General features: G+C 43.2%; 1 protein-coding gene across 1 annotated transcript in view; it reads left to right on the top strand.

Annotated features, from left to right (window-relative positions):
* The first annotated feature begins 360 nt into the window (after positions 1-360).
* Positions 361-26,912, top strand: part of LOC132888472 (NACHT, LRR and PYD domains-containing protein 12-like) — a 49,154-nt gene continuing 22,602 nt past the window's right edge. The window contains exons 1-4 of the mRNA XM_060924518.1: positions 361-410; positions 1,033-1,191; positions 5,409-5,579; positions 23,340-23,510. Coding sequence (XP_060780501.1) covers positions 361-410; positions 1,033-1,191; positions 5,409-5,579; positions 23,340-23,510 — 551 coding nt within the window. The remainder of the gene's footprint in view (positions 411-1,032; positions 1,192-5,408; positions 5,580-23,339; positions 23,511-26,912) is intronic.

Below are 26,912 nucleotides of genomic sequence, written 5' to 3'. Positions count from 1 at the left end.
CCCATCACAGTCAGGAACGACAATGTGGCCCCCAGAGAAAAAAGTTTGGTGACCCCTGTCCTAAAGATATAACTCACAACAAGTTACGTTACATATTTATTTACATTACAAACCAGGTCACGTGTACTGTCCGAGCTTGGCTTGCATGTTTTGATTGACATTTTTAAAATAGCACATTTTGATCTACCAATATTCTCCATCAAATAATGCTCCCAGTAGATACACATTCTATTTTACACCTCCAGTCCCTCCAAGGGCGCTGTCAGAGCATGGGGAGCATGTTTTGATACTCTATTCTCATATTCTGAAATATACATTTCAGATTCCAGCAAAGTCACTCCTGCAAGGTAGCATGAAATGATGGGCGTGGAAACGGAGCTCAAAAAAATGGGTCTGCGCAAAGACGCAGGGTAGCACATCTCGATAGGTAGCACAGTTTGATAGAACAACGGTACATTAAAGAGAATCATACTGTAATTCAACACAAGTTTTCTGACAGTAACACACACTGGCTCAGCACTAGTAAACAGATGTAAACAGCTGTAAACATCTGTCAGCACTAATACTGAACAGACGGTGAAAACTTAGTTTAAAAACTGTCGTTATTTTTAACAGTTTTAAAAGAGGCTAATATTACCCAAAATAATATTTACATTTTATTAACATTTACGTCATCATTCCATCCTTTACACTTCTATCTTACAAATAAGAAAAGTCACAGCAGCTCACAAAAGTACACTGAATTATCAGTCTAGTGATTGGCATAAGGTCCAAATAAGTCAGAAAAAGGCAGCATGCAGCTTCAATAAGTGTGTGTGTGTGTGTGTGTGTGTGTGTGTGTGTGTGTGTGTGTGTGTTTTCTGGGGGGCAATGTAATCACTGAACAATACTCCCTTAGTGTACATGAGAACACTTGGATAAAAGGAAATCAGAATTTTTAAAATTTATGAACAATTTTCAACTCAGGTCTCTTTTCTTTTTTTCTGTCCTGATGGACTAAATGCCGTTTCCTTTCTGCAGACTGAGGTACAGCGTCAGTGAGAAATCCTGCACTGCTTTGGCTTCAGCTCTCTGTACAAATCCATCACACATCAGAGAGCTGGATCTGAGTGAGTGTAAACTGGGAGACTCAGGAGTGGAGAAGCTCTGTGATCTACTGAAGAAACACGAGTGTAAACTGGAGACACTGCGGTGAGTAACTCAGTGATGAAACACACTAAGTTTTATAATAATGCAGAACAAGGGCGCCTGCTAGTGGGGGGACTGGTAAAGATAAACTGCCCTTTAGGTGTGAATGAGTGTGTAAAAGTGTGTGTGCATGGAGCCCTGCAATGGACGGTGTTCTGATGGTTTGTGGTGTTCTACTGAAAAATGCTACCGTAGCGCTAATCGACAGCAGAGTCCATCGATTTATGCTACTTTGTCAAAAACTGCTCCCGTTGATTACCGGTATGATTTTTGTATATCTCCTAAAGATATAACTCACAAGAAGTTACGTTACATATTTATTTACATTACAAACCAGGTCACGTGTACTGTCCGAGCTTGGCTTGCATGTTTTGATTGACATTTTTAAAGTAGCACATTTTGATCTACCAATATTCTCCATCAAATAATGCTCCCAGTAGATACGCATTCTATTTTACACCTCCAGTCCCTCCAAGGGCGCTGTCAGAGCATGGGGAGCATGTTTTGATACTCTATTTTCATATTCTGAAATATACATTTCAGATTCCAGCAAAGTCACTCCTGCAAGGTAGCATGAAATGATGGGCGTGGAAACGGAGCTCAAAAAATGGGCCTGCGCAAAGACGCAGGGTAGCACATCTCGATAGGTAGCACAGTTTGATAGAACAACGGTACATTAAAGAGAATCATACTGTAATTCAACACAAGTTTTCTGACAGTAACACACACTGGCTCAGCACTAGTAAACAGATGTAAACAGCTGTAAACATCTGTCAGCACTAATACTGAACAGACGGTGAAAACTTAGTTTAAAAACTGTCGTTATTTTTAACAGTTTTAAAAGAGGCTAATATTACCCAAAATAATATTTACATTTTATTTTCATTTACTTCATCATTCCATCCTTCAGGGGTGTCACTAGGCCTTTTTTACTGGGGTACGTGCCCCAGTAAAAATCAGCTGTGCCCCAGTAAGAAAATGTTGAAAGATTTTCGTAACAAACTAGTTTCTTTGGCAGATCATTTATCTACTGTAAGTTGTAGGACAGAGTGTGTTTCAAACTTCTATCGCCTCTTCTTTCTAACTAATTTTCTGATTGGTCTGGGAGATTCTCACTGTAAACATAGCGTGCATGCGGCGTGCCATGAGTCCATTTAGCCTACTGGAGAGATGAGTCTACTCTTTGGATGAGTCAGAGAACGGGCTCTGGATGAGTTAAGGTAGCGCGAAGTTCTTGCAACAAAACTAAGCAAACCATATTCTAACGAACCCATTAAACTACATCGAATTAAATGATATTAAATGACTTTTCCAGATGGATATCAGACAATTCTTCTCACGAAGCAGAGACAGGGGCAGGGAAACAGTGACAGATGAGGAGGAGGGTGAGAGAGGTCAGATTAAGGTTGTAGGCTATGTGCTAGTCAGTCATAACTAACCAGCTAAGTTTGTGAATCGTGAGAGTTGAGGTGACACGTTTAGCATCAGCATGCATTAAAAGCCCAAATGCCAACAATAAATTTTTTGGGGACTGGGATGTGTTTTCCGTCTCGTTGACCTATTCCTCGCATAACTTCATCCACGAGAGCATGAGAATTATCCACTTTGCATAGGTTGGGGACAGGAACGTTATGGTGCATTGTGCAGTGCCCCTGTAAAGCTTAATTCCTAGTGACGCCCCTGCCATCCGTTACACTTCTATCTTACAAATAAAAAAAAGTCACAGCAGCTCACAAAAATACACTGAATTATCAGTCTAGTGATTGGCGTTGTTAACTTTCAGATATGTCATACACTACCGTTCAAAAGTTTGGGGTCACTTTGAAATGTCCTTATTTTTGAAAGAAAAGCACTGTTCTTTTCAATGAAGATCACTTTAAACTAATCAGAAATACACTCTATACATTGCTAATGTGGTAAATGACTATTCTAGCTGCAAATGTCTGGTTTTTGGTGCAATATCTACATAGGTGTATAGCAGTGGCGGCTGCTGGTTTTTAAAACAGGGGAAGCCCATTTTACGCATTCATCGTAAAACCTGTAGGCCGGATATCAAAGCATAGAAAGGTGTGCCCCATTAGCATAGTGAACTAGAAAACCCTACCTAGTGGCAGAAAGTATTTTTGCTTGTACATTTCATGTTATAGTCTGGCTTGCCAGGCTAGTGCCTCATATCCTTAATCAAAAATATCAAACATCCAAAAATCACTGGCTATTCAATGAAGAGCCTTGAACATCATACCCTGATATGCAACACCGAGTCTTTAACACAACACCCAGCTGTGCAACACATCCTTGAACATCTTCTGCAACACAGTCTGGAAATTCATAACCAGGTAGGCTATGCAACACACAGAACCTTGAATATTATACCCAGGTATAACCTACAACACAGAGCCCACCATTCTCTTAACATTACTGAACAATATACACACTTCAGATTCATGAACATTATATGATGCACACTATTTATGCACAAATTCTGCCCTCCGCTCCTTTTCCAGAAAATGGTCTGTGACCCTGTCATACCAGCTGGTTGTTCTTTCCAGAGACTTCACCAATTTCTGTTAGCAGCTAGCACTGCAGATCCCAATAAGGCTCAAGCTAGCCTACAACCAGATTGAACTACAAATGAAATAAACGAGTGAATTCACGAATGATCAAACTGATAGAATGGATGAAAGTTAACGGAGCACAACGAGTAATATTTACATTTATTTACAGAGTAATGTACAGAGACATCAATGAGAAGAAATGTTTATATGAAAAGAAATTCGGACAGCACTTTGGCACACGACTACACTTTCTCGACATCCGCTAGGGACTGATCATGCTTCCGTGTTCCTCGCCGACGCCGAAGTACAGAGCCCGCCCTCCTCATGTCTTTCAAACACTACCTCCAATAATCCTTCATCAGCCCGGCTTCTTGCCCCTCCCACTGTCTCGTTAGTCCCAGAGAAGCCCGGCTTCCCTGGAAGTGACGATTTTGTCGATTTTAACCAATAACAACTAGCCAAAATTGGCTGTTCAGAGCCGTCTCATAGACTGCAACGGATACCCGGCTGCCAGTCCATAGAGCCCATTGAAATAAGAAAGGTGACAGCCAGTGTTGCCAGATTGGGCTGTTTTAAGTGCATTTTGGCGGGTTTTGAACATATTTTGGCTGGAAACCGTCAGCAGCATCTGGCAACGCTGGTTACAGCCTGGCAGGAAAGGTGATTCTCGTAGCGAACTGCAAGTTCGTCAGACATCACTCAAATAAGTTACAGGATAATTATGAATGTAAATAAAATCTTGGGCATATATTATGTTATGCAAGTTATTGTTTTAATGAGAATTCAATGTCATAGATGCTGCAGTTTGGGGAGAGGATTTTAGGGGAAGCTCGGCTTCCCTTGTTGTCTCTGAGAAATCGCCCCTGGTGTATAGAGGCCCATTTCCAGCAACTATCACTCCAGTGTTCTAATGGTACAATGTGTTTGCTCATTGCCTCAGAAGGCTAATGGATGATTAGAAAACCCTTGTACAATCATGTTAGCACAGCTGAAAACAGTTTAGCTCTTTAGAGAAGCTATAAAACTGACCTTCCTTTGAGCAGATTGAGTTTCTGGAGCATCACATTTGTGGGGTCGATTAAATGCTCAAAATGGCCAGAAAAATGTCTGGACTATATTTTCTATTCATTTTACAACTTATGGTGGTAAATAAAAGTGTGACTTTTCATGGAAAACACAAAATTGTCTGGGTGACCCCAAACTTTTGAACGGTAGTGTATGTTTTGCATGTTTATGATTTTTGTTGTATTTAATTTGCTAAAGCTGTATATGTTCACATGTTTCCTTCCACTGAATGACAAAGGTGAAACTCGTATTGTGAAAGGAGCGGAAGTGGATGTGGTCGTTCGAGGGGAGGAAGATGGAGGTTGCCATTAAAATGTGTCAATAAAACTTTTGAAGAGGGTCTTATTGTCATGGAACAGGCATAAGGTCCAAATAAGTTCACAAAAGGCAGCACAATTTGTGTGTGTGTGTGTGTGTGTGTGTGTGTGTGTGTTTGTTTCTGGGGGGCAATGTAACCACTGAACAATACTCCCTTAGTGTACATGAGAACACTTGGATAAAAGGAAATCAGAATTTTTAAAATGTATTAACAATTTTCAACTCTGGTCTCCTTTTCTTTTTTTCTGTCCTGATGGACTAAATGCCGTTTCCTTTCTGCAGACTGAGGAACAGCGTCAGTGAGAAATCCTGCACTGCTTTGGCTTCAGCTCTCTGTACAAATCCATCACACATCAGAGAGCTGGATCTGAGTGTGTGTGAACTGGGAGACTCAGGAGTGGAGAAGCTCTGTGATCTACTGAAGAAACACGAGTGTAAACTGGAGACACTGCGGTGAGTAACTCAGTGATGAAACACACTAAGTTTTATAATAATGCAGAACAAGGGCGCCTGCTAGTGGGGGGACTGGGGAAGATAAACTGCCCTTTAGAATAGAATAGAATGCCTTTATTGTCACTATACACATGTACGATGAGATTAAAGCATCTCCAATAACAGTGCAAACAGCGTGTAGAGAGAGAGAGGAAGGGAAAAAAAGGGGGGTAAGGTGCACAGTCCTGAGGTGTATGTGTTGTGTTACACATTATGGAGTGAGGTATTGCTCATTGCACAGAGAGAGTCACATTATAAATTATTGCATGAGAGAGTTTCAACTCATCTCATCTCATCATCTGTAGCCGCTTTATCCTGTTCTACAGGGTCGCAGGCAAGCTGAAGCCTATCCCAGCTGACTACGGGCGAAAGGCGGGGTACACCCTGGACAAGTCGCCAGGTCATCACAGGGCTGACACATAGACACAGACAACCATTCACACTCACATTCACACCTACGCTCAATTTAGAACGAGAGAGTCACATTATAAAATAAAATATTACACATTATGAAGTATTGCAAGGTAAGGTAAGGTGCACAGTCCTGAGGTGAATGTGTTGCATTTCACATTATGGAGTGAGGTATTGCACATTATAAAAGTATTGCACAGACAGTGAATGTGTGTGTACGTGTGTGTGCATGGAGCCCTGCAATGGACGGTGTTCTGATGGTTTGTGGTGTTCTACTGAAAAATGCTAACGTAGCGCTAATCGACAGCAGAGTCCATCGATTTATGCTACTTTGTCAAAAACTGCTCCCGTTGATTATCGGTACAATTTTTGTATATCTCCTAAAGATATAACTCACAACAAGTTACATTACATATTTATTTACATTACAAACCAGGTCACGTGTACTGTCCAAGCTTGGCTTGCATGTTTTGATTGACATTTTTAAAGTAGCACATTTTGATCTACCAATATTCTCCATCAAATAATGCTCCCAGTAGATACACATTCTATTTTACACCTCCAGTCCCTCCAAGGGCGCTGTCAGAGCATGGGGAGCATGTTTTGATACTCTATTCTCATATTCTGAAATATACATTTCAGATTCCAGCAAAGTCACTCCTGCAAGGTAGCATGAAATGATGGGCGTGGAAACGGAGCTCAAAAAAATGGGCCTGCTCAAAGACGCAGGGTAGCACATCTCGATAGGTAGCACAGTTTGATAGAACAACGGTACATTAAAGAGAATCATACTGTAATTCAACACAAGTTTTCTGACAGTAACACACACTGGCTCAGCACTAGTAAACAACTGTAAACATCTGTCAGCACTAATACTGAACAGACGGTGAAAACTTAGTTTAAAAACTGTCGTTATTTTGAACAGTTTTAAAAGAGGCTCATCTCATCTCATTATCTGTAGCCGCTTTATCCTGTTCTACAGGGTCGCAGGCAAGCTGGAGCCTATCCCAGCTGACTACGGGCGAAAGGCGGGGTTCACCCTGGACAAGTCGCCAGGTCATCACAGGGCTGACACATCGACACAGACAACCATTCACACTCACATTCACACCTACACTCAATTTAGAGTCACCAGTTAAAGGACCCATGGCATGGTGGTTTGTTGATGCTTTAAACGGGATTGTGGAGGCTTCCGGATGTTATATCCGCAGCCTTTCTCGAAATGAACCCTTGGAACGTAGATATAGCCTCCTGGAAGAAAGCCCCATTTCAGCGCTTTTCCCAGTGCGTCGTTTTGCTAATGAGAAGCATGGAGGCGGGGAAGTGTAGAGGGTGGGGGCGTGCCATGGGGGGAGGGGCTGCCGTCTGCCTCCCAAGCCGGCCGAGAGCGCTCCTTGTCAGGCACGGCCAGGCTGGCGAATGCCCTGGTCCGTCCGCCCTGTCTAAAAAAATGGTACAACTCGAACCCATGGTAAAACTGGGACTTTGTCGGGTTTTTTTCAGCCTGAGGCCTATGGTAAAACTGAGCAGTTTTACCATGGAGGAGTGGGGACTTTGCCGTTTCCTCCCCCCAACTCGCCCCTGGGAGAACCGCTGCCTCCACAGGTGGCCGGTGCCGCTGGAGGGCCGCCCGCGCGACCTCGGCTCCCGACAAAAGATTGGATCTAGGGCTGACTTTCAATGGATTGCAGCGATGGAGCTGCTCTGCCACTCACGACACCCCGGCCCAGAATCAGGGAAAAATACCGCGCGCTGACGTCATTAAGGTGCGACGCGAGGAAATAAAATAAATTCAACAAATGTTTGGGTTTTTAGTGAACAAACAAATAAAATGAACAAGTGACTTAAAAAAAAGAATGTGGGTGTCTTTGTAAAAACTGTTTTGATTGGCTATTATAACAGAGGTAGCACAGAGTACCTGGCTAACTGCAGGAAGCGGTTAGCTGCACAGCTAATGTAGCCATTGCAAACGCACCGATTTTAAAACACGGCAAAACGACTTAACAGTTATACACTTACTTGTTCGGTGTTTGTGGCTGATGCGGCAGGGATGCTTGGTACGGACCCAGGCTTCAGTGACAGTTGATGTGCAAAACCTGCCCTGTACTGTCCCAAGTTGTGGAAACATTCCTCAGGAAAATGCTTCCGACAAACATACACCGTCTTAGGTAGACTCGACGGCGTATTATTGAAGTAAATAAAATTAAGCCACTGCGTCTTCAGGGGCTCTCCCGTCGGCAGTAAAAACAGACTCTTTTCTGTGTTGTCACATCCATGTACAGCGCAATTTCCATGTTTCGCTCGCTTAGGTGATGCCATGTTGTTGTGTCCTCTATGGTCTCCTCACTACAACTGGGCGGGCAATCCATACAGTGGGTGGGAATCCAGAGAGGGGGCGTGGGGATCATCTCCCTTGCTGACATAGTAAAGGGAAGAGTTTATCAACGCGCCGTTTTGACGCGCCATTCTCAAATGTTGGGCATAGTTTGGTTTACACATTATGAAATTTCTAGCCACTGGGGTGACTTAAGAAGGTCAGAGGAACTCATTTTAACGTTAAAAAACCTCATAAATTGAAAATTTCATGCCATGGGACCTTTAACCTAACCTGCATGTCTTTGGACTGTGGGGGGAAACCGGAGCACCCAGAGGAAACCCACGCGGACACGGGGAGAACCTGCAAACTCCACACAGAAAGGCTCTCGCTGGCCATGGGGCTCGAACCCGGACCTTCTTGCTGTGAGGCGACAGCGCTAACCACTACACCACCGTGCCGCCCAAAAGAGGCTAATATTACCCAAAATAATATTTACATTTATTTACATTTACGTCATCATTCCATCCTTTACACTTCTATCTTACAAATAAGAAAAGTCACAGCAGCTCATGAGGCAGAGTGTGATTTGACAGATAGGAAAAAGACTTGATTTAGAGAAAAGACTGAACACATGTCATTTATATTATAGAACTGCCACTTTATAGAAATTTCAGTGATATAATTCACTCCTGCTGAGAATAAATTCACCAGCAGATGGCGCTCTCACATAGGAATACACATAGGAAGCTTGCAAAGAGCTGACATCAGAACGAAGTGTTGTCAATGAATGAATGTACGTGAATGAGAGCGCTATCTGACCTGCTGCATCTTTGTGTATTCCCAACAGATGATATTTCATTAAATATGTTACTCCAGACCACAGTGTCATTTTTTGGGACCCGTAACACTCACAGAATACACTGAATTATTAGTCTAGTGATTGGCATAAGGTCCAAATAAGTCAGAAAAAGGCAGCATGCAGCTTCAATGTGTGTGTGTGTGTGTGTTCTGGAGGGCAATGTAACCACTGAACAATACTCCCTTACTGTACATGAGAACACTTGGATAAAAGGAAATCAGAATTTAAAAAAAAAATTCAACTTGGGTCTCTTTTTTCTTTTTTTCTGTCCTGATGGACTAAATGCCGTTTCCTTTCTGCAGACTGAGGTACAGCGTCAGTGAGAAATCCTGCACTGCTTTGGCTTCAGCTCTCTGTACAAATCCATCACACATCAGAGAGCTGGATCTGAGTGGGTGTAAACTGGGAGGCTCAGGAGTGGAGAAGCTCTGTGATCTACTGAAGAAACACGAGTGTAAACTGGAGACACTGCGGTGAGTAACTCAGTGATGAAACACACTAAGTTTTATAATAATGCAGAACAAGGGCGCCTGCTAGTGGGGGGACTGGTGAAGATAAACTGCCCTTTAGGTGTGAATGAGTGTGTAAAAGTGTGTGTGCATGGAGCCCTGCAATGGACGGTACATTAAAGAAAACCATCCTGTAATTCAACACAAGTTTTCTGACAGTAACACACACTCATAAACAGATGTAAACATCTGTAAACATCTGTCAGCACTAATACTGAACAGACGGTGAAAATGTAGTTTCAAAACTGTCGTTGGGGGGGATGACGCACTGAGACTATCGCGAGACTCCGGGTATTGGTGGGACATGGCGATTCATTTCCGCCAGTTCGTTCATGTCGGTCAGTTCAGCAAAGAAATTCGTTCGTTCAGTTCGTTCACTCGTTCATTTTGATGACGTCACACCAAAGCGGCACAACAATGGCTGTCGTCCGAAGTTTAGTTCATCTTGAGTGAACGAGAGGTGGCAGAGGTGCCATCCACAATAGATTTTCATACATTACAATGTGCTTGAGAAAAAGATGGAAGAAAAACATTATCCTGGCATTATCTGAAAAAGACTACATAAACAAAGCTCTGAAAGTTAATTAAATGTAGATGAGAATAAAGCTGTTTTTATATTTATTTTAGTAGAGCCATGGTCTGCCGGCTATGCAGTTGTTCTCTCAAACCCATTAAGCAAAAAAAAAAAAAAAAATTGCTTATTTAACAGCAACACTCATTTCAGAGAATAAACAACTTTACAAGTCATCGTATTCAGCGAACAGTAGCCTGCGATGTCTCTCTGCTGCATTCATGATCATTCATTGTTTGGCCTGGTCATGGACATGGAAACGGTTGTTATGCACGAACATTCGATTGACGTCACGTCTAGCGAGACCTTTTCCAGCTGTTCGAGCAAGAGACCTCCTTTGCAGACTGTTTCATGCAGTTGTTCAAACCCATTAAGTAACACCCACTTTGCTCATATTCAACAGCAACGCTCATTACAAAGAACAAACCACTTTATTACAAATTGCATTAACATTAAAAAAACGAACACAGTATGCCGCGATCTCCAGAGCCACGTTCTTCATTGTTTATCACAGTCATGGAAACCGTTGCTATGCGCCCAGCCCAGTATGGCAGCAGGCAGGCTGGCTGCTGGCTGTTCGTTCGTTCGCGAACTGCTGAGCTCGTTCGCTGTGAACTGAAATGTATTGCTGAGTGAGAGCTCTAAATTGTAAACTAAAGACCTGGCATGTGTCAACGCTCTGATAATAGGGCTCAGATAGCCCTTAAAGAAGTAAAGTGGCGCTGCTCTGCACAGATCAAAATGCAAGTTGGACGCCCTTCTGCTACTGAACAGATCCTGCTGATTCGCCAACGACCGAGATTCAGCGACCGCCCTGCTGCCAGCGAGCAGAGACTGCTGATTCGCGAACGACCGAGAACGAGAGGCAGCGCGAACTAGTTCTAGTCGTTCACTTCGAAGACTCGTTCAAAAAGAACGGTTCGTTCGTGAACGACATGGCAGCGCACTGAATACTGTTTGTAAACACAGGACTACAGAAATACTTTCAATCCAATTCCTTCCGCATAAACTGGATATAACATCTCAACAAGAACTGAACTGTCTACCTACCTTTTCCGACGGCCACCTCTTCATTCCGGGCAACATGACATCTGAACCGACCAAGAAACGTCCAACACGCGACTGGTCTACCGAGACAGACTCAGACACGGAGCACCACGCTACCACTGACAGCAATACTACAGCTATCTACACATCCATCGAGGTCAGTCTACTGGAATCCATCAACAACAAACTTAAAATTCTTGAACTCCTCCACGCAGATATTAAAGACCTAAAAGCAAGTCTAGAATTCTCTCAGTCACAGATCGACACACTTGTACTAGAAAACAGCGAACTCAAAGGAAACGTCACTAATCTATCCACCCAAATAACCCATCTAACCAACGAAAACAAAATCATGAAAGAACAAAAATATTAGACCTACAGTACCGTAGCATGCGTGACAACCTTATTTTTTCAGGAATACCACTACCAACAGCCACTCCCGACAACCCAGAGAAAGCAATCCAAGACTTTATGCAATCATCCCTAAAAATTCCACCGGAGACAGTTAACAGGATCACTTTCCACCGTGTCCACCGTCTGACCTCCAAAGACAGTAAGAAACCACCTCCAATAATAGCCAAATTTGAACATTATAAACACAAAGAACTGGTTAAAAGCAAAGGAAAGGAATTGAAAGGCACATCATTCGGACTAAACGATCAATTCCCCAAAGAAATCCAGGAACGAAGAAGAGCCCTGTTGCCCATAATGAAACAACTCAGGCAAGAGGGCAAACGCGCCACACTGTCTGTCGACAAACTGTATGTCAATGGAACAATCTACCGCGACCGTAATATCACTACCTGGCTATTGAGGTATTTCACCTGACGTCACAGGATCACGTGACACCCCGGTGTCCACCATTTTGGACGGCAAGCTAGCTAATGTCAACAACAGTAGCTAGTATGTTACTGTAGCAATATTTACGTTCAGTCATTTGGATGACTGTTAAAACCTTTCAGTCTCAAGTTTTTCCTTTACTGGATTTACTAGTTTACTGAGCTAGCGCGCGATGGCTCCCGGCTTGGCCGGCGAGCGCGCGATGGCTCCCGGCTTGGCCGGCGAGCGCGCGATGGCTCCCGGCCTGGCCGGCGAGCGCGCGATGGCTCCCGGCCTGGCCGGAGAGCGCGCGATGGCTCCCAGCCTGGCCGGAGAGCGCGCGATGGCTCCCGGCCTGGCCGGAGAGCGCGCGATGGCTCCCGGCCTGGCCGGAGAGCGCGCGATGGCTCCCGGCCTGGCCGGAGAGCGCGCGATGGCTCCCGGCCTGGCCGGAGAGCGCGCGATGGCTCCCGGCCTGGCCGGAGAGCGCGCGATGGCTCCCGGCTTGGCCGGCGAGCGCGCGATGGCTCCCGGCCTGGCCGGAGAGCGCGCGATGGCTCCCGGCTTGGCCAAGCGCGCTAGCTCAGTAAACTAGTAAATCCAGTAAAGGAAAAACTTGAGACTGAAAGGTTTTAACAGTCATCCAAATGACTGAACGTAAATATTGCTACAGTAACATACCAGCTACGATGTTGTTGACATTAGCTAGTGCTAACAGCTAGTTGCTAATACACTGCTACAACTACACCGACCTTAATAATACAGTTCTTAGTCATTGCCTGGTAACAGCAAATTTATAACGGGCCATGTCTCAACAGACTAAGAAGTTATTTCAATGACATTTAATAACATTTTGTTTATCCTGAGGACCGAAAGTAAATGAAAATGTGAACAAACCTTAGCTGTAATAAGATGGCGACCACCGGCTCCAGGGACGACCCGCTGATGTAGGCATGTTACCCAGCCTGACAAAATATTTGTAGGCATCCAAACTTGTATACGCTTTCAGATCAATACCTGTGTATGGCGATGGGTTTTTAACGACATAGGTATACAGATCATGTGGGCCGAAGTCAGGTAAAGACGAGGGCTTCGTGTACTTCCGTACGTCAGTGAACAATCCTGGTGGAAGCAGGTAAACGTCGTTCTCTAAGCCTGCTAACCTCAATTTTTGCAAATACCTCTCCCTCTGCTCACCCTGTAAATGCCCTACGTCGCTGGATAGTGAAGGTGTTTTCTGCATCTCGCTCCTTTTTCTGTTATGTTTTTCATTTGTCGCCTTCCTCGCATTCAAACTGATTCGAGCCGTGCCGTCCAAAATGGCAGCATCACATGACTTGGTCACGTGAGTGAAATACCTCAATAGCAGCTCACTCGCCATTATCCATTTAGACTCAATTCTTCTTCTTCTTCTTCTTGGATTTTTATGGCGGTTGGCAACTTAACGTATGAGGTGCATTACCGCCACCTGCTGGACTGGGGTATGGTTCAAGAGCCTATTCTACAACTAACCTGGGTGATTTAAAAAAAAAAAAAAGAAGAGAAAGAAAATGATTGGTGACACTAGAACCTCTGAATAAGCCCTGTATCCCTCAGAAACTTAAAAACATAATTATAGCAGACATGGCCTGAGCTTACTCTCAAAAGTTCCTGTATATTCAAACTTAGTTTTTCTTTTCTCAGCTGTTCCATTAAGACGTTCCTTTCTGCTTGATATTCAGGACATTCACACATGACATGTTGTACAGATTCTGGGCTACCACAAAACTCACATCTTCCATCTACATGCTTTCCCATAAGTGCTAGGGTGACATTCAGCCTAGTGTGCCCAAATCTCATCCTTGAAAGAATGTCTTCTTCTCCCTTACTCCTGTTTGAGGATCTACATCGACCTATACTATTTTGTATGCTGTGTAAATGCCTTCCAGTATGTCCACTGTCCCATAGAGACTGCCATGATTCTCTAGTTTTTCGTTTTATTATGCTTTTGACTTCAGCCTTGCTGTAGTCCACTTCTAACTCAACATTGCTGTTGCTGGCAGCTTTTTTGGCACAGCTATCAGCCATTTCATTGCCTGCTACTCCTATGTGAGCAGGTACCCATACAAAAGAAAGTTTTACTCCGTTTTTTAGCAAGGTGTTGCAGACTTGTGATATATTGGACACTACATCCTGCCTTGATTTTGACTGCCAGGTATCAATGCTGATCAGCGCAGAATAGATTCAATTCACTCACCCCTCCTGCTTACATACTGCTGCTTACCGATGCTAACGTTAATAATATTGCCTATAATTGCCTTCTGCCTCTTTCTCTCTCTTCCTCAAGCTCACTCCATCTCTTTTCTCTCCATCTCTTTTTTGATCACTTTGCTTAATGTTATTTGTTTATATGTGTTAGCTACATGTATGTCTTGTCTATTTATGCCCATTATGCATTTAGGCTCAGCCAATACTGTGATTCTTATGTCTATAATGCTAAACAGAAAATGACTTCCATTTCATTCATATTTTCTACTTTTCTCCCTCCTCCTCCCCCTTACAACCCAAATACTTTGTTATACACACCTACCCCTCTCCCTCCACCTCTCCTCCTTAGCTCGTATCAAGGCCTGCACATACACCCTCACACACTCACAGCTCCACCTCTCATCTCACATTTTTATCTTCAAGACCATAACATGGCACCACTTACAATCTTGACTTGGAACATTCGTGGGATTGGGTCTCAGGCAAAGAGAGTCAAAGTCCTAAATCATTTGGAAAAACTACAAGCTGACATATGCCTCCTACAAGAAACTCACCTCTCAGATTTAGATTACACCCGCATCAAATCGGCACAATTCAGTCACCTATATTCAGCACATTACAACTCAAAACAGAGGGGAGTTTGTATTTTGATTAATAAAAAAATCTCATTTACTCATAATACCACTATCACAGACACAGAAGGACGTTTTATCATTATAAACATCTCAATTTACAGTGCCCCTGTTACAATAGCCAATGTTTACGGACCCAACACAGATGATTCTGCTTTCTTTCAGAAGTTTTTTTCTTCACTCTCCAATCTCTCCGACTGTCCTATCATACTTGCAGGTGACTTCAACACAGTTGTAGACCCCACAATAGACAAATCTGATCACTCCCAAAACAAACGTATCTGGCAATCCACAAAAACAATAAAACAGTTCATGAGCGATTTTGGTCTTGTCGATAGTTGGCGGCTTCAGCACCCAGACTCCACTGACTACTCTTTTTTCTCACCAGTCCACCATTCTTACTCCCGCATTGATTTCTTCCTAACTAGCAACTCCATTATGTCAAATATCGCTGAATCCACAATACACCCCATAGTCATCAGTGATCATGCCCCTGTAACAATAAAATGGAATAGAACCTCTCCACAGTCATCTAGTAACAGATGGCGCCTGAACACATCCCTTTTACAAGACCCTAAATTTAACAGTTTTATTAGGAGAGAGTGGGCATGCTTTCTAGAAATGAACGATTCCCCTGGATCATCTCCTTCCCTTTTGTGGGAGACAGGAAAGGCAGTGCTTGGAGGCAGAATAATCTCATTTTCAGTACACAAAAAAAGGACAGAAAAAGAACAGGAAACTGAACTAAACCATAAAATTAAGCAACTGGAGGAAATTAACGCGACCCACCCATCTCAAGAAACACAAAATGAATTAAGAAAGTGCAAATCCAAACTAGATGAAATACTTAAACACATACAATTTATGATCCGTCGATTAAGGCAAGAATCCTTTCATCACAGCAATAAATCAGGTAAATATTTAGCAAATCAAATTAGACGCAACAAAGAAAAAGCAACAATTTCAGCCATAAAGAACTCAGCAGGGAAGCTAACCAGCTCACCTGAAGAAATTAACCAAGTTTTCTACAATTTCTACAACAAACTATATTCTTCTGAAATAAACCCCAACCAGGAATCCATTGACTCATTTTTCAATAATATCAATTTACCACAACTAACCGAAACCCAAATAAATAAACTGGAATCACCTATTATTCAAGAAGAACTGTTTTCAGCTCTGAAACGTATGCCTAACAATAAAGCACCAGGACCGGATGGATTCCCCGCTGAGTTCTACAAACAATTCTGGTCCATTTTGGCTCCACTATTCATCAGGATGATCAATGAATCAAAAGAAAATTCAAAACTACCAGCTAGCACTACCTCAGCAACAATTTCACTCCTCCTCAAGCCCAATAAGGACCCAACAATTCCATCTAGCTATCGACCAATTTCTCTTCTCAACGTTGACAATAAAATAATCGCCAAAGCTTTAGCACGTAGGTTAGAAGAGGTCACCCCATCCATTATCCATCCGGACCAAACTGGTTTTATCAAGGGTAGAATCTCAACCTCCAATGCTCGCAGATTATTTAATATTATACACTACTCCTCAACCATACAAGAAAATACCATTATAGCAACTCTAGACGCAGAAAAAGCATTTGACAGGGTCAACTGGAATTTCCTGTTCTCCACATTAGGGAGGTTTGGTTTTGGGGAATCCTTCATTAATTGGATCAAAATTCTATACACATCACCTTCAGCCACAGTAATCACCAATGGACTAACATCACGTAGTTTCACTTTGCACCGGGGGACTAGACAAGGATGCCCACTCTCTCCTTCACTATTTACCATCTTCATTGAACCTTTAGCCGCCGCCATCCGACAGAACTCCCTCATCAAGGGAGTTCAAACTCCAAATTTACATCACAAAATTAGTCTCTATGCTGATGATATCTTACTTTTCTTACAAAATCCCCCAACATCTGTACACGAAACTATTGAACTGATCAACACATTCTCCACCATTTCTGAATATTCTATCAACTGGAACAAATCTGCAATCCTCCCATTACATTCCAACAGCTGGGATGTGTCGGCCCACTCATCACCTATTCCCCTATGCACCAATTATATCACATACCTGGGGATAAGGGTTTCCCCCAAGCTCTCAGAGTTGTTTGGTCTAAATTTTACCCCCCTACTCAATTCAATAACTGATGACCTCCAGCACTGGATGAACCTTCCACTATCCATCATGGGCAGGATATCAGTTATCAAAATGACAGTTTTACCCAAAGTTAATTATTTACTTTCAATGATTCCTATTCAGCCTACCCAATCCTGGTTTAAATCACTAGACTCTACAATCATTAAATTCTACTGGAAAAACAAGACACCAAGAATCAAACTGACCACACTTCAAAAACCTAAAATACTAGGTGGTCTAGAGGCGCTACACTTCTACCATTATGCACTGGCCAACCAGCTTCAATACATTTACAAATGGATACATCCCACCTCACTTGAATTCACCTGGTTAGACCTAGAACAAACCATTTGCAAGGATATTCAGATCTCAGACTTACCTTTCTGCAGCCAGTCAGTCAAAAAGCATCCATCTTTCAAAGCTCCAACCATAGCATCAAGTCTGACAGCCTGGTGGAATAAAAAACCACTCAACTTTCTCACATGGATAGGCAAGGGTATCACTCATCTTCATCATATCATCCAAGACAATAGACTGGTCTCTTTTCCCTATTTGGTCCAGAAGCATGGCATTGAGGGTAAACACTTCTTACAGTATCTTCAAATTAAATCAACTATTCAAGCAAAATGGAATATTCAGATACCTAATTTAGACATCCCCCCCCACAAATCTTGGAACTGATTAACATACCCTCCCCTCAAAAAATCCTTTCCAAAATATACAAAATTATATCACAATCCGAAAAAACTTTAAGCCTTCCATACCACAATTGGGAATCAGACCTGTCCATTACTCCTGATGCCGGCTTCTGGACCCAAATCTGCAAAAATATCTATCTAATGACTAAAAATGCCAATCTTCAACTAATACAGTACAAGGTACTCCACAGATTTCACTACACTGCACAGAAACTGGCAAGAATGGGTTTTGGCTCCGACACGTGTTCCCACTGCATGCTAAACACCCCGGACACATACATCCTGGCATTGCACCCCAATCCATAGGTTCTGGATAAAAGTCACAGACTCGCTCACCTCTATCCTTGGCCATCACATCCCAGCAACTCCTTCCCTCTGCATACTAGGAGATACATCTTCAACCAACCTTAACACCACAGACAATAAATTTCTTCTAGTAGCACTAACTGTCGCCAAGAAAACAATCCTCATGAACTGGAACTCAAAGAACTCAATCCACATTACCCATTGGAAAAACCTGCTAGCAGATTATATATCATTGGACAATCATACCTCTCCCAACTTACTCCACACTCAGAATACACACTCCCCTTGGTCATCTTACCTCACCTTTTTACAGACTTGACCTGCCCCTCTGTGCCTGAGATCCAGTCCCAACGCCACACTCAAATATCCTTCCATAATCGTTAATACTTAGCCATACATATTAGGGAAGGGAGGATGGAAGCTGGAATCTTTTATCTCTGTTTGTTTATGTACTTCATTTATTAATTTTTCCCACCACTCCCTCCCTCCCTCTGCTACCGTCTTCCCTCCCCCACTTCATCTACTCTTGTTATACCTGGGCTTCTGGGATGGCGTGGTCAGCCCCATCCTGTCTGGCTGTCAGGTGGGACTGGCGTTGGTTGGTGCCATTGGGAGGGTTGATGGGTCAGGGTTCCCCTCCGGGTTAGGGTCCCGAGGTTCTCTCGGCGCCCCGCCCACCCCACGCATGCACTTTGATACCTACCTATTCTTGGTATTGCACAGCGCGCCTTATCCTCTTTTAAATGCTCTACACATTAGGAAGCACACACCATTTGTCCACCTTCAATAAGAACAACATGATAGACTAGGGCAGGGGAGGAGTGCATGTGGGAAACCTCTGCAGGTGCTTCGCTGCACTCCTTGCCTCTTTTAATGCAAATACATCTTAGAGGAGGCTTATATCTTTGATTACATAGGGTGTGGGGGGCGTGTAGGTGGAGATCTGGGCAGGTTTTCACCCTGCATGCCCTCTTCTTTTAATGCAGTACATTTTAGAGAAGGCACACATTCTTGTCATATACAGTCATATATAGGATAGGTAGGGCGTGTTGTGCGGAGGTTATGGGGGGCTGGTGTCGGTGTGTGGGGCGTCCGGGCCCGGAGCCCTGCCTCATGCAGTACCTCCCCCTCCCCTCTGTCGTCCCATCATGATTTAGCTTGGGCAGGGGCGGCTGGCACCATAGCCATGAACAGGTGCTCAGGTAGTCATCGTAATTAACTATTAAATAACTATTATTTTTAGAATTACTATCTATAAAAAATTTACTAACACAAATGATTAGCAAATAAAATAATACTCCCCCCCCACCACCACCACCACTCTCCTTCATTATGATCCAGTTTCCTTCTCCCTGCCCCGACACAGACCAGCACTGCTTATATACACTCACTCACACACACACACACACACACACACACACACACACACACACACACGTGCTCACTATCACAAACTCCGCTCCCCCCCAACATATACACACTGTCCCTCCACCCATAACTCAAGGCCCAAAACCCCTCCAAATCCCCCCCACCTACCCTCCTCTATCTCACACGCACATTCATTACCCCTAACCAACCCCACCCATCCTCCCCTATTCAGCAATATAGCTCTTGTTTATCTTTGTCGAATTTGTCTCCATGTGTTCTGTTACATCTCTTTAACATATTAGTAGTATTGTCCAGCCTTTGAAATTGTTGTTAATGTTACGTCAGTGCTTCTGTTGTATGTCATGTGTATGTATTGATTTGTTTCATTCTGTCCTTCTTACTTTGTATTTGTTTGTATTTGTTAGCAAATAAATAAAAAAAAACTGTCGTTATTTTTAACAGTTTTAAAAGAGGCTAATATTACCCAAAATAATATTTACATTTTATTTACATTTACTTCATCATTCCATCCTTTACACTTCTATCTTACAAATAAGAAAAATCACAGCAGCTCACAAAAATACACTGAATTATCAGTCTAGTGATTGGCATAAGGCGCGGCACGGTGGTGTAGTGCAGTGTTTCTCAACCACTGGGCTGCAGCGCATTAGTGGGCCGCGAAGCGACATCTAGTGTTCTGTGAATTTTTTTCAAGTTGAAGCTAATTTTTAATCTTTAGGGTACAATTGCTGGGTTGAATCTGACGTCACATCCACTTCATTAAGCTACAGTCTCACTACAGCTCGCGGTGCTTTGCGACGGGTTATTGATGAAAATGAGGCATTTTGATAGCGACATACACGCGAGCTAAAAGTTGTGGTCACACAGTCGGTGAACACTTGACTGTCACGCCTTTGTGCACTTAAGCCTGGTGCAGCTCGAGCGGCCGCGTGCACTCACGGAGCGCGTTGTGCGCGTGATTGGGACCCAGTCGTTATGGGGAACACCTGACGCTGATTTGAGTGCAATCAGCACACACAGATACGGAAGCTGTTTTCACAGAGGCTTTGCGAAGTATTGTCATCATCACTGTCCAATTTGTTTCTAGCCATGTTTATAACGCTGTTTATATACCCTTTCTGTCTTGCTTAAAAAAAAACACACACAACACTTGGAAGACGCTCTGGACTCTTACAGTAATGCATTTATATCTGAGGACTTCAGCTGACTTGCTAACTTTATGGCTGCAGATGTCATGAACAGTTTTGCACTCAAGTTTCCATCAATGAACAGTTTATAACTTCAACAACACAGACTTCCTGTTTAAACTATAATGAATTTCCTGGTTCCACAGTTATACTTTGTGACTCTATAGGACACAGTTATAGAAGCGAGTTATTTATACTCATGCTTTCTGTTATCACCCAGATGAGGATGGGTTCCCTGTTGAGTCCGGTTCCTCTCAAGGTTTCTTCCTCATGTCATCTGAGTTTTTCCTCACCACCGTCGCCACAGGCTTGATCATTGGGGATAGATTCGGGATAAAATTAGCTCATGTTTAAAGTCTTTAATTTTCTGTGAAGCTGCTTTGCAACAATGTCTGTTTGTTAAAAGCGCTATAAAAATAAACTTGACTTGACTTAAATATCACGCCTGCTAATAAACACACTTCCTGCACTTAGAGCCGTCTATCATGTAGTGTCCTGATCCCCAGATCTTTAACCCAGCCACATATAAAAAGTTGTTCTCCTCCAGGATCTTCCAGGTTTTCATCTGTGTGTCCGTGTAGAACGATGTCTGCAGCAGCAGGTAGTCTGAGATGTCGGGGAACTCAACGGATGGATAATTTTCCAACTCATAGGAAAAATCCTTCTTTGTTAGCGTGTAAGGATCTAATCCCATTGAGTGGGTTCTGTATCCACTTCTTGGTTTTAATAATGTGCTTGTTTGCTGAACACAAACATGGCAATGAGTTCTTGTGTGAATGGACCAGACTCCACTTTTGGATCATTAATCCCTTTGGGCTGAGAATGACCTGCATGCATGGGTTTGGCTTCTGGCACATCCATACAGTTTTAAATACAAAACCTACAATTAAAAACTGTCAGTCCTGTGCGCTGTGGCGTGTGCACCTGAAGGCGCGCCTCGGGCTGTGTGAGCACCGAGTGAGCTCCAGCACGCGCGCCATGAACAAGACGCACCTGAACTCAATTAGCGAACTCTCTGTTTGGCTATTTAAGGACTGCACTGATGCAGTAGCATCGCGAAGTATTACACTACATTAAGTACGCATTACCGAGCCTTTCTTCCCGTGTTCTTGTTTTCCTGGTTTCTTGATTCTTGTGCCTTGTTCTCGGTCTCGTTGTGCCTTTGATGTACTGTTTGCGCCTCGACCGACCCTTTACCTGTTTTCATGTTTCTGATCTTGCCTGCCGTTTTGGACTGTTTGCCTTTGTGTGTGTTTTCTGCACTTTGTGTATATATTGCACTGTATTAAACTGAACACTTCTGCACATACATCCGCCTCTCTCGCGTACCTGACAGAAACAGTTTGTTTTTACTGCATTTATTTAATTCCTGAGCTCCCAGCTGTAACAGGGAGTGACGTTGTGTTCCATTAATACACTTTACAGTAGATTATTAGATTCTAAGAGAATAGATGAGCCAAAATAATTGGGGATCTTTTTTTAATGGGCCCCGACTCGTTACAAATATGAATAGGTGGGCCTGAAAGTAGAAAAGGTTGAGAACCCCTGGTGTAGTGGTTGGCGCTGTCGCCTCACAGCAAGAAGGTTCTGGGTTCGAGCCCTGTGGTTGATGTGGCCTTTCTGTGTGGAGTTTGCTTGTTCTCCCCGTGTCTGTTACCCCTTTAGCACCAAATCAGTTCCAGGGCTGGTTCGGGGCCAGTGCTGGTGCTGGTTCACAACTCGTTCAACTTGCGAGCCAGCTGAGAACCAGTTTGCTTTTCCATAGCTCGCGGTGCTAAGGGGAGCCACGTCATTACGTCGCTGTATACGTCAGTTACGTCGCTGCGTTTGCATAAACCTTGGCGCAAACATCGAAGCAACAACAACACGGAGAAGAAGAAGCAGCAGCAACAACAGCAATAATGGATGACTTCGCGTTTGTACAGCTGCTGCTTCTCGTCGCTTAAAAATAGTGACCTTTCGCAGTCTTGCTGTTGTTGGTGGTCTTAACAACCCCCCCCCTTCTGACATAAGCGGTTCTTTCCTCTGGCCCAGCAGAGAGTTGGTGCTAGCCTGGAACCGTTTTTTCCGGCCCCAGAGCCAGTTCTTTGTCAGTGGAAACAGAAAACCCGGTTCCAAACTAAGCACTGGCCCCGAACCAGCCCTGGAACTGCTTTGGTGGAAAAGGGGCATCAGTGGGTTTCCTCCGGGTGCTCCGGTTTCCCCCACAGTCCAAAGACATGCAGGTTAGGATAACTGGTGGCTCTAAATTGACCGTAGGTGTGAATGTGAGTGTGAATGGTTGTGTGTCTGTGTGTGTCAGCCCCGTGATGATCTGGTGACTTATCCAGGGTGAACCCCGCCTTTCGCCCGTAGTCAGCTGGGATAGGCTCCAGCCCACCCGCAACCCTGCACAGGATAAGTAGTTACAGATAATGGACGGATGATTGGCATAAGGTCCAAATAAGTGAACAAAAGCAGCATGCAGCTTCAATAAGTGTGTGTGTGTGTGTGTGTTCTGGGGTCAATGTAACCATTGAACAATACTCCCTTATTGTATGAGATAACACTTTATGCTATTTCCTTTCTGCAGACTGTGGGACAGCGTCAGTGAGAAATCCTGCACTGCTTTGGCTTCAGCTCTCTGTACAAATCCATCACACATCAGAGAGCTGGATCTGAGTTGGTGTGAACTGGGAGACTCAGGAGTGAAGAAGCTCTGTGATCTACTGAAGAAACACGAGTGTAAACTGGAGACACTGCGGTGAGTAACTCAGTCAGTGCGTTTACATGCACATCCAAATCGAGCTGCTGTCGGTAATCGAGCTAAGGGTCCCAGCAGGGGTGCCAGAGAAATCCAATCCTACGTGCACACAAGGAAATCGAGCTATTGAGTGAGGTGCATTGTGCACCCGAGCCACAGGTGGCGCTACACACCCCATCGTGTTGGTACACTTCCGGTTGTCGTCATGAAGAAGAGCTATTCAAGAGTATAAACAAAGTTATCAGTTCCGTGTTCACAAGAAGTGTTTGTATGTACGAACAGAAGTGTTCCTAATAAAATGGCCACTAAGTTGAAGTTAATCTGTAATGGTGAACATATTAACTGTTAGCCTGCTAACATGCTAATAACTTACCAACTAATTGGAAATGGGTGCGTACATGCCCAGACACAGGTGTTCCTAATAAAGTGGCGGCTAAGGTGACGTGTCATGCCGACCGAGGCTGTTGTGTTTCCCGCTTGTGGTCTCGTCACTTCCGGAAGGGGCAGTGCTGAAGTAAACAGCTCGACTCCGTAGCTCGATAGGGTTTACATCCACTAAGTAGCTCGGCTACAATCGCATAATCTAGGTCGCGTAGCTCGATTACGAGAAATCCAGTTCGGTTCGATTTCAGCCGAGCTAAGGTGTTTCCATGCCATTTAGAACTTCGATTTCAGTCGAGCTACGGCAGAAATTCAATTTTCTCTATGTGCATGTATGTATGTATGTGCTGAGTGATGAAACACACCAAGTTTTATAATAATGCAGAACAAGGACGCCTGCTAGTGGTTTTTTTTTCTTTTCGTCTTTATTGTCAAAGGATAAAAATACATATCCTAAGGTACATAAGCATATAAGAAAAAAGAAAAAAAATTTGTACGTATACTAAGTTAAGCTAAATGTTTAAAAAGTAGCCTATTTACAAATGTATTTTTAAAACGATCAGTATTTACATTAGGCATTACATATCTTGCTCAATGGAGATTATATTTGCTTTTTTTTTTGACGGGGAGGTAAGGCTTTAGTCGACAGTGCTTTCTTGTCTATTTTACAATCTTGTTTTGCTAAAAAAGTTTTAATACAGATAGGCTACGATATGAAGCGGCGCTTATGACATCTATCTAGAAAATTTTGAACTACATTAAGACTAGATTCATACGCACCATAAACAGGTAAGGCATATGTAAAACAAGGCAAAACAAGGGATAAAAATAATCAATTTCTAATTGAGTACACTGTTCCTTTCTAAGAGTTCTTAATACATGCAGACATTTGTTCACCTTAGTCAATTTAGTCTTTGTGTGTAATGTAAATTTAAAATCACTCTGTAACGTAACTCCTAATAAAGGTAAGCTACTGCATTGTGGGATATCACTAACAGGCTGATATACATAATTATTACATTTCTTCCGCACTATTAGTTCCTTACGTTTACTAGTGTTACATGACGTCTGATTCTCATTAGACCATCTAAGAAACAAATTGACTAAATTTATAGAAGGGTCTGCTTTGTTATAAACGGGAGACACTATAGTAGAATCATCTGCGTATTTGAAAAGTATAGGATTACCATTATAACGTATGTCAAGATCATTAAGGAAAATGTTAAAAAGGTGCGGTCCGCTGACACTGCCCTGAGTAGTCCCTTTGTTTACAGACTTCCAATTGCAACTGTGATTACTAGAGAAGATTCTTTGTTGCCTACCAAAAAGAAAACTGTGATACCAATTGATTATGTATGGGCTAAGCGCTAACTGTTTGAGTTTGTTTGACAAAAGATTATGCTTAACAGTCAAAGGCCTCGCTGAAGTCCATTGTAAAAACTCTAACGGCTCTGCAGTCAATGTCATCCAGGTATTTACACACCTGGTGCTGGATGGTGATCAGCACATTGGTACAGTTACCTCCTTGTCTGTATGCGAACTGAGAGGGGCTAAGGCTAGCTTTGACTGTTTTCCTGGCGAAGTTCTCAAACACAACCTTTTCAAAGGCCCTCGCAATAACAGGTGTTACATTAATGCCTCTGTAATCTTTGTCCTCCTTCGGGATATCCAACTTGGGTAGTGGGTTGATGTTAGCTCTCTTCCAGGACTCAGGCCATTTGTACGTTGACAGTGATAAGTTCCAAACTTTAGAAATAATAGGTGTAAATATTTCCGAAAAGTCTTTCCAGATCCAGAACGGGATCTCATCCGGGCCAGTAGCAGTTTTCTTTAATTTCCCAAGAGCATTCCAGACCATTCTCTCAGATAATTCGGGAACCTCCACATCAGCAATTTGCATGTTGATTGGTCGCATGTAGTTGTCATCACAGAGAGTTGCCCAAAATAATCATTAAGACGGTCCATGGTATGTTCATCCAGAGCAACGTAGGTCGAGTTACGGCGCTGAGAAATAAAGTCTACATTTTTCCACCACTCGCGGCTCCCTAAGATTGTAGAAGGGTTTCTCCGGTTCTGGCTAATTACTTCCGAAATTCTGCTATTAATCACTTTAAGGCGTTCTTCGTTGTTTGGAGAGAGAGATTCTTGATTTTGCTCTAAACATTGATCTTATGAGAGGAGTCATCCAAGCAGGGTCACGTGATGACATACGCACAGATCTAAAAGGCATATATTTATCCATCAGTGAGCGACTCTTTTCTTCAAGCCGACCGACTGCCTCATTTATGTTTGTTGCCTCGGTAACATCTCCCCAGTCTATATCCGCCAACGCAAGATACAGCGCTCGCTTGCGGTGTTCTCTACAGTCACGCACTAGCACTTTATGACGAATGGGCTTCAGTTTACGACCCGCTGGCAAAACACAGCCTTTGTGATCGGTTTTTATTAGCATGTGAATGGGATAAGCTTTTCCAAAAAGTTCCGGGTGGTTGGTTAGGCAATTGTCAAGAATAGCATCGCCCCTCGTGGGGAAATCAACCATAATGTCCCACCCTGACAAAGCCTTTAGTTCTTGCAAATCCAATCGATTGAGATCGCCGCCACATACCACGACTATTTCAGGGTGTTTTTCCAACACCGAGTCAACAAAGCCAACCAAATAGCCCATTAGATCTTCATCACGGTAATTGTACTTTCGTGGATTGTAAAGGCCACAAATCAGCATTCGATATCCAGAAGGCAATACCAGAGTCAAACAGATCAATTTGTATAGCTTAGAACGATAAACATCCAAAACTTTTAAATTTTTCCATACATAGACAGACACTCCACCTTTTTTCCTTTTGTCCAAATCAGCCCAACGTCTATCACGCCTGTAGATTGCATACTCAGGAATATTCACAACTGCATCAGGCACATCGGTTGAAGGATGTGTTTCAGATACCACACACACATCGATATCCTGGTTTCTGAAGTGAGTTTCGAGAGCAACTGGTCCCCTTACACGGTTCTTTGTTTTCG

The sequence above is a fragment of the Neoarius graeffei genome, chromosome 6 (assembly GCF_027579695.1).
Source record: "Neoarius graeffei isolate fNeoGra1 chromosome 6, fNeoGra1.pri, whole genome shotgun sequence".
Taxonomy (NCBI): domain Eukaryota; kingdom Metazoa; phylum Chordata; class Actinopteri; order Siluriformes; family Ariidae; genus Neoarius; species Neoarius graeffei.
This window is presented reverse-complemented; position numbering and strand designations above follow the sequence as displayed.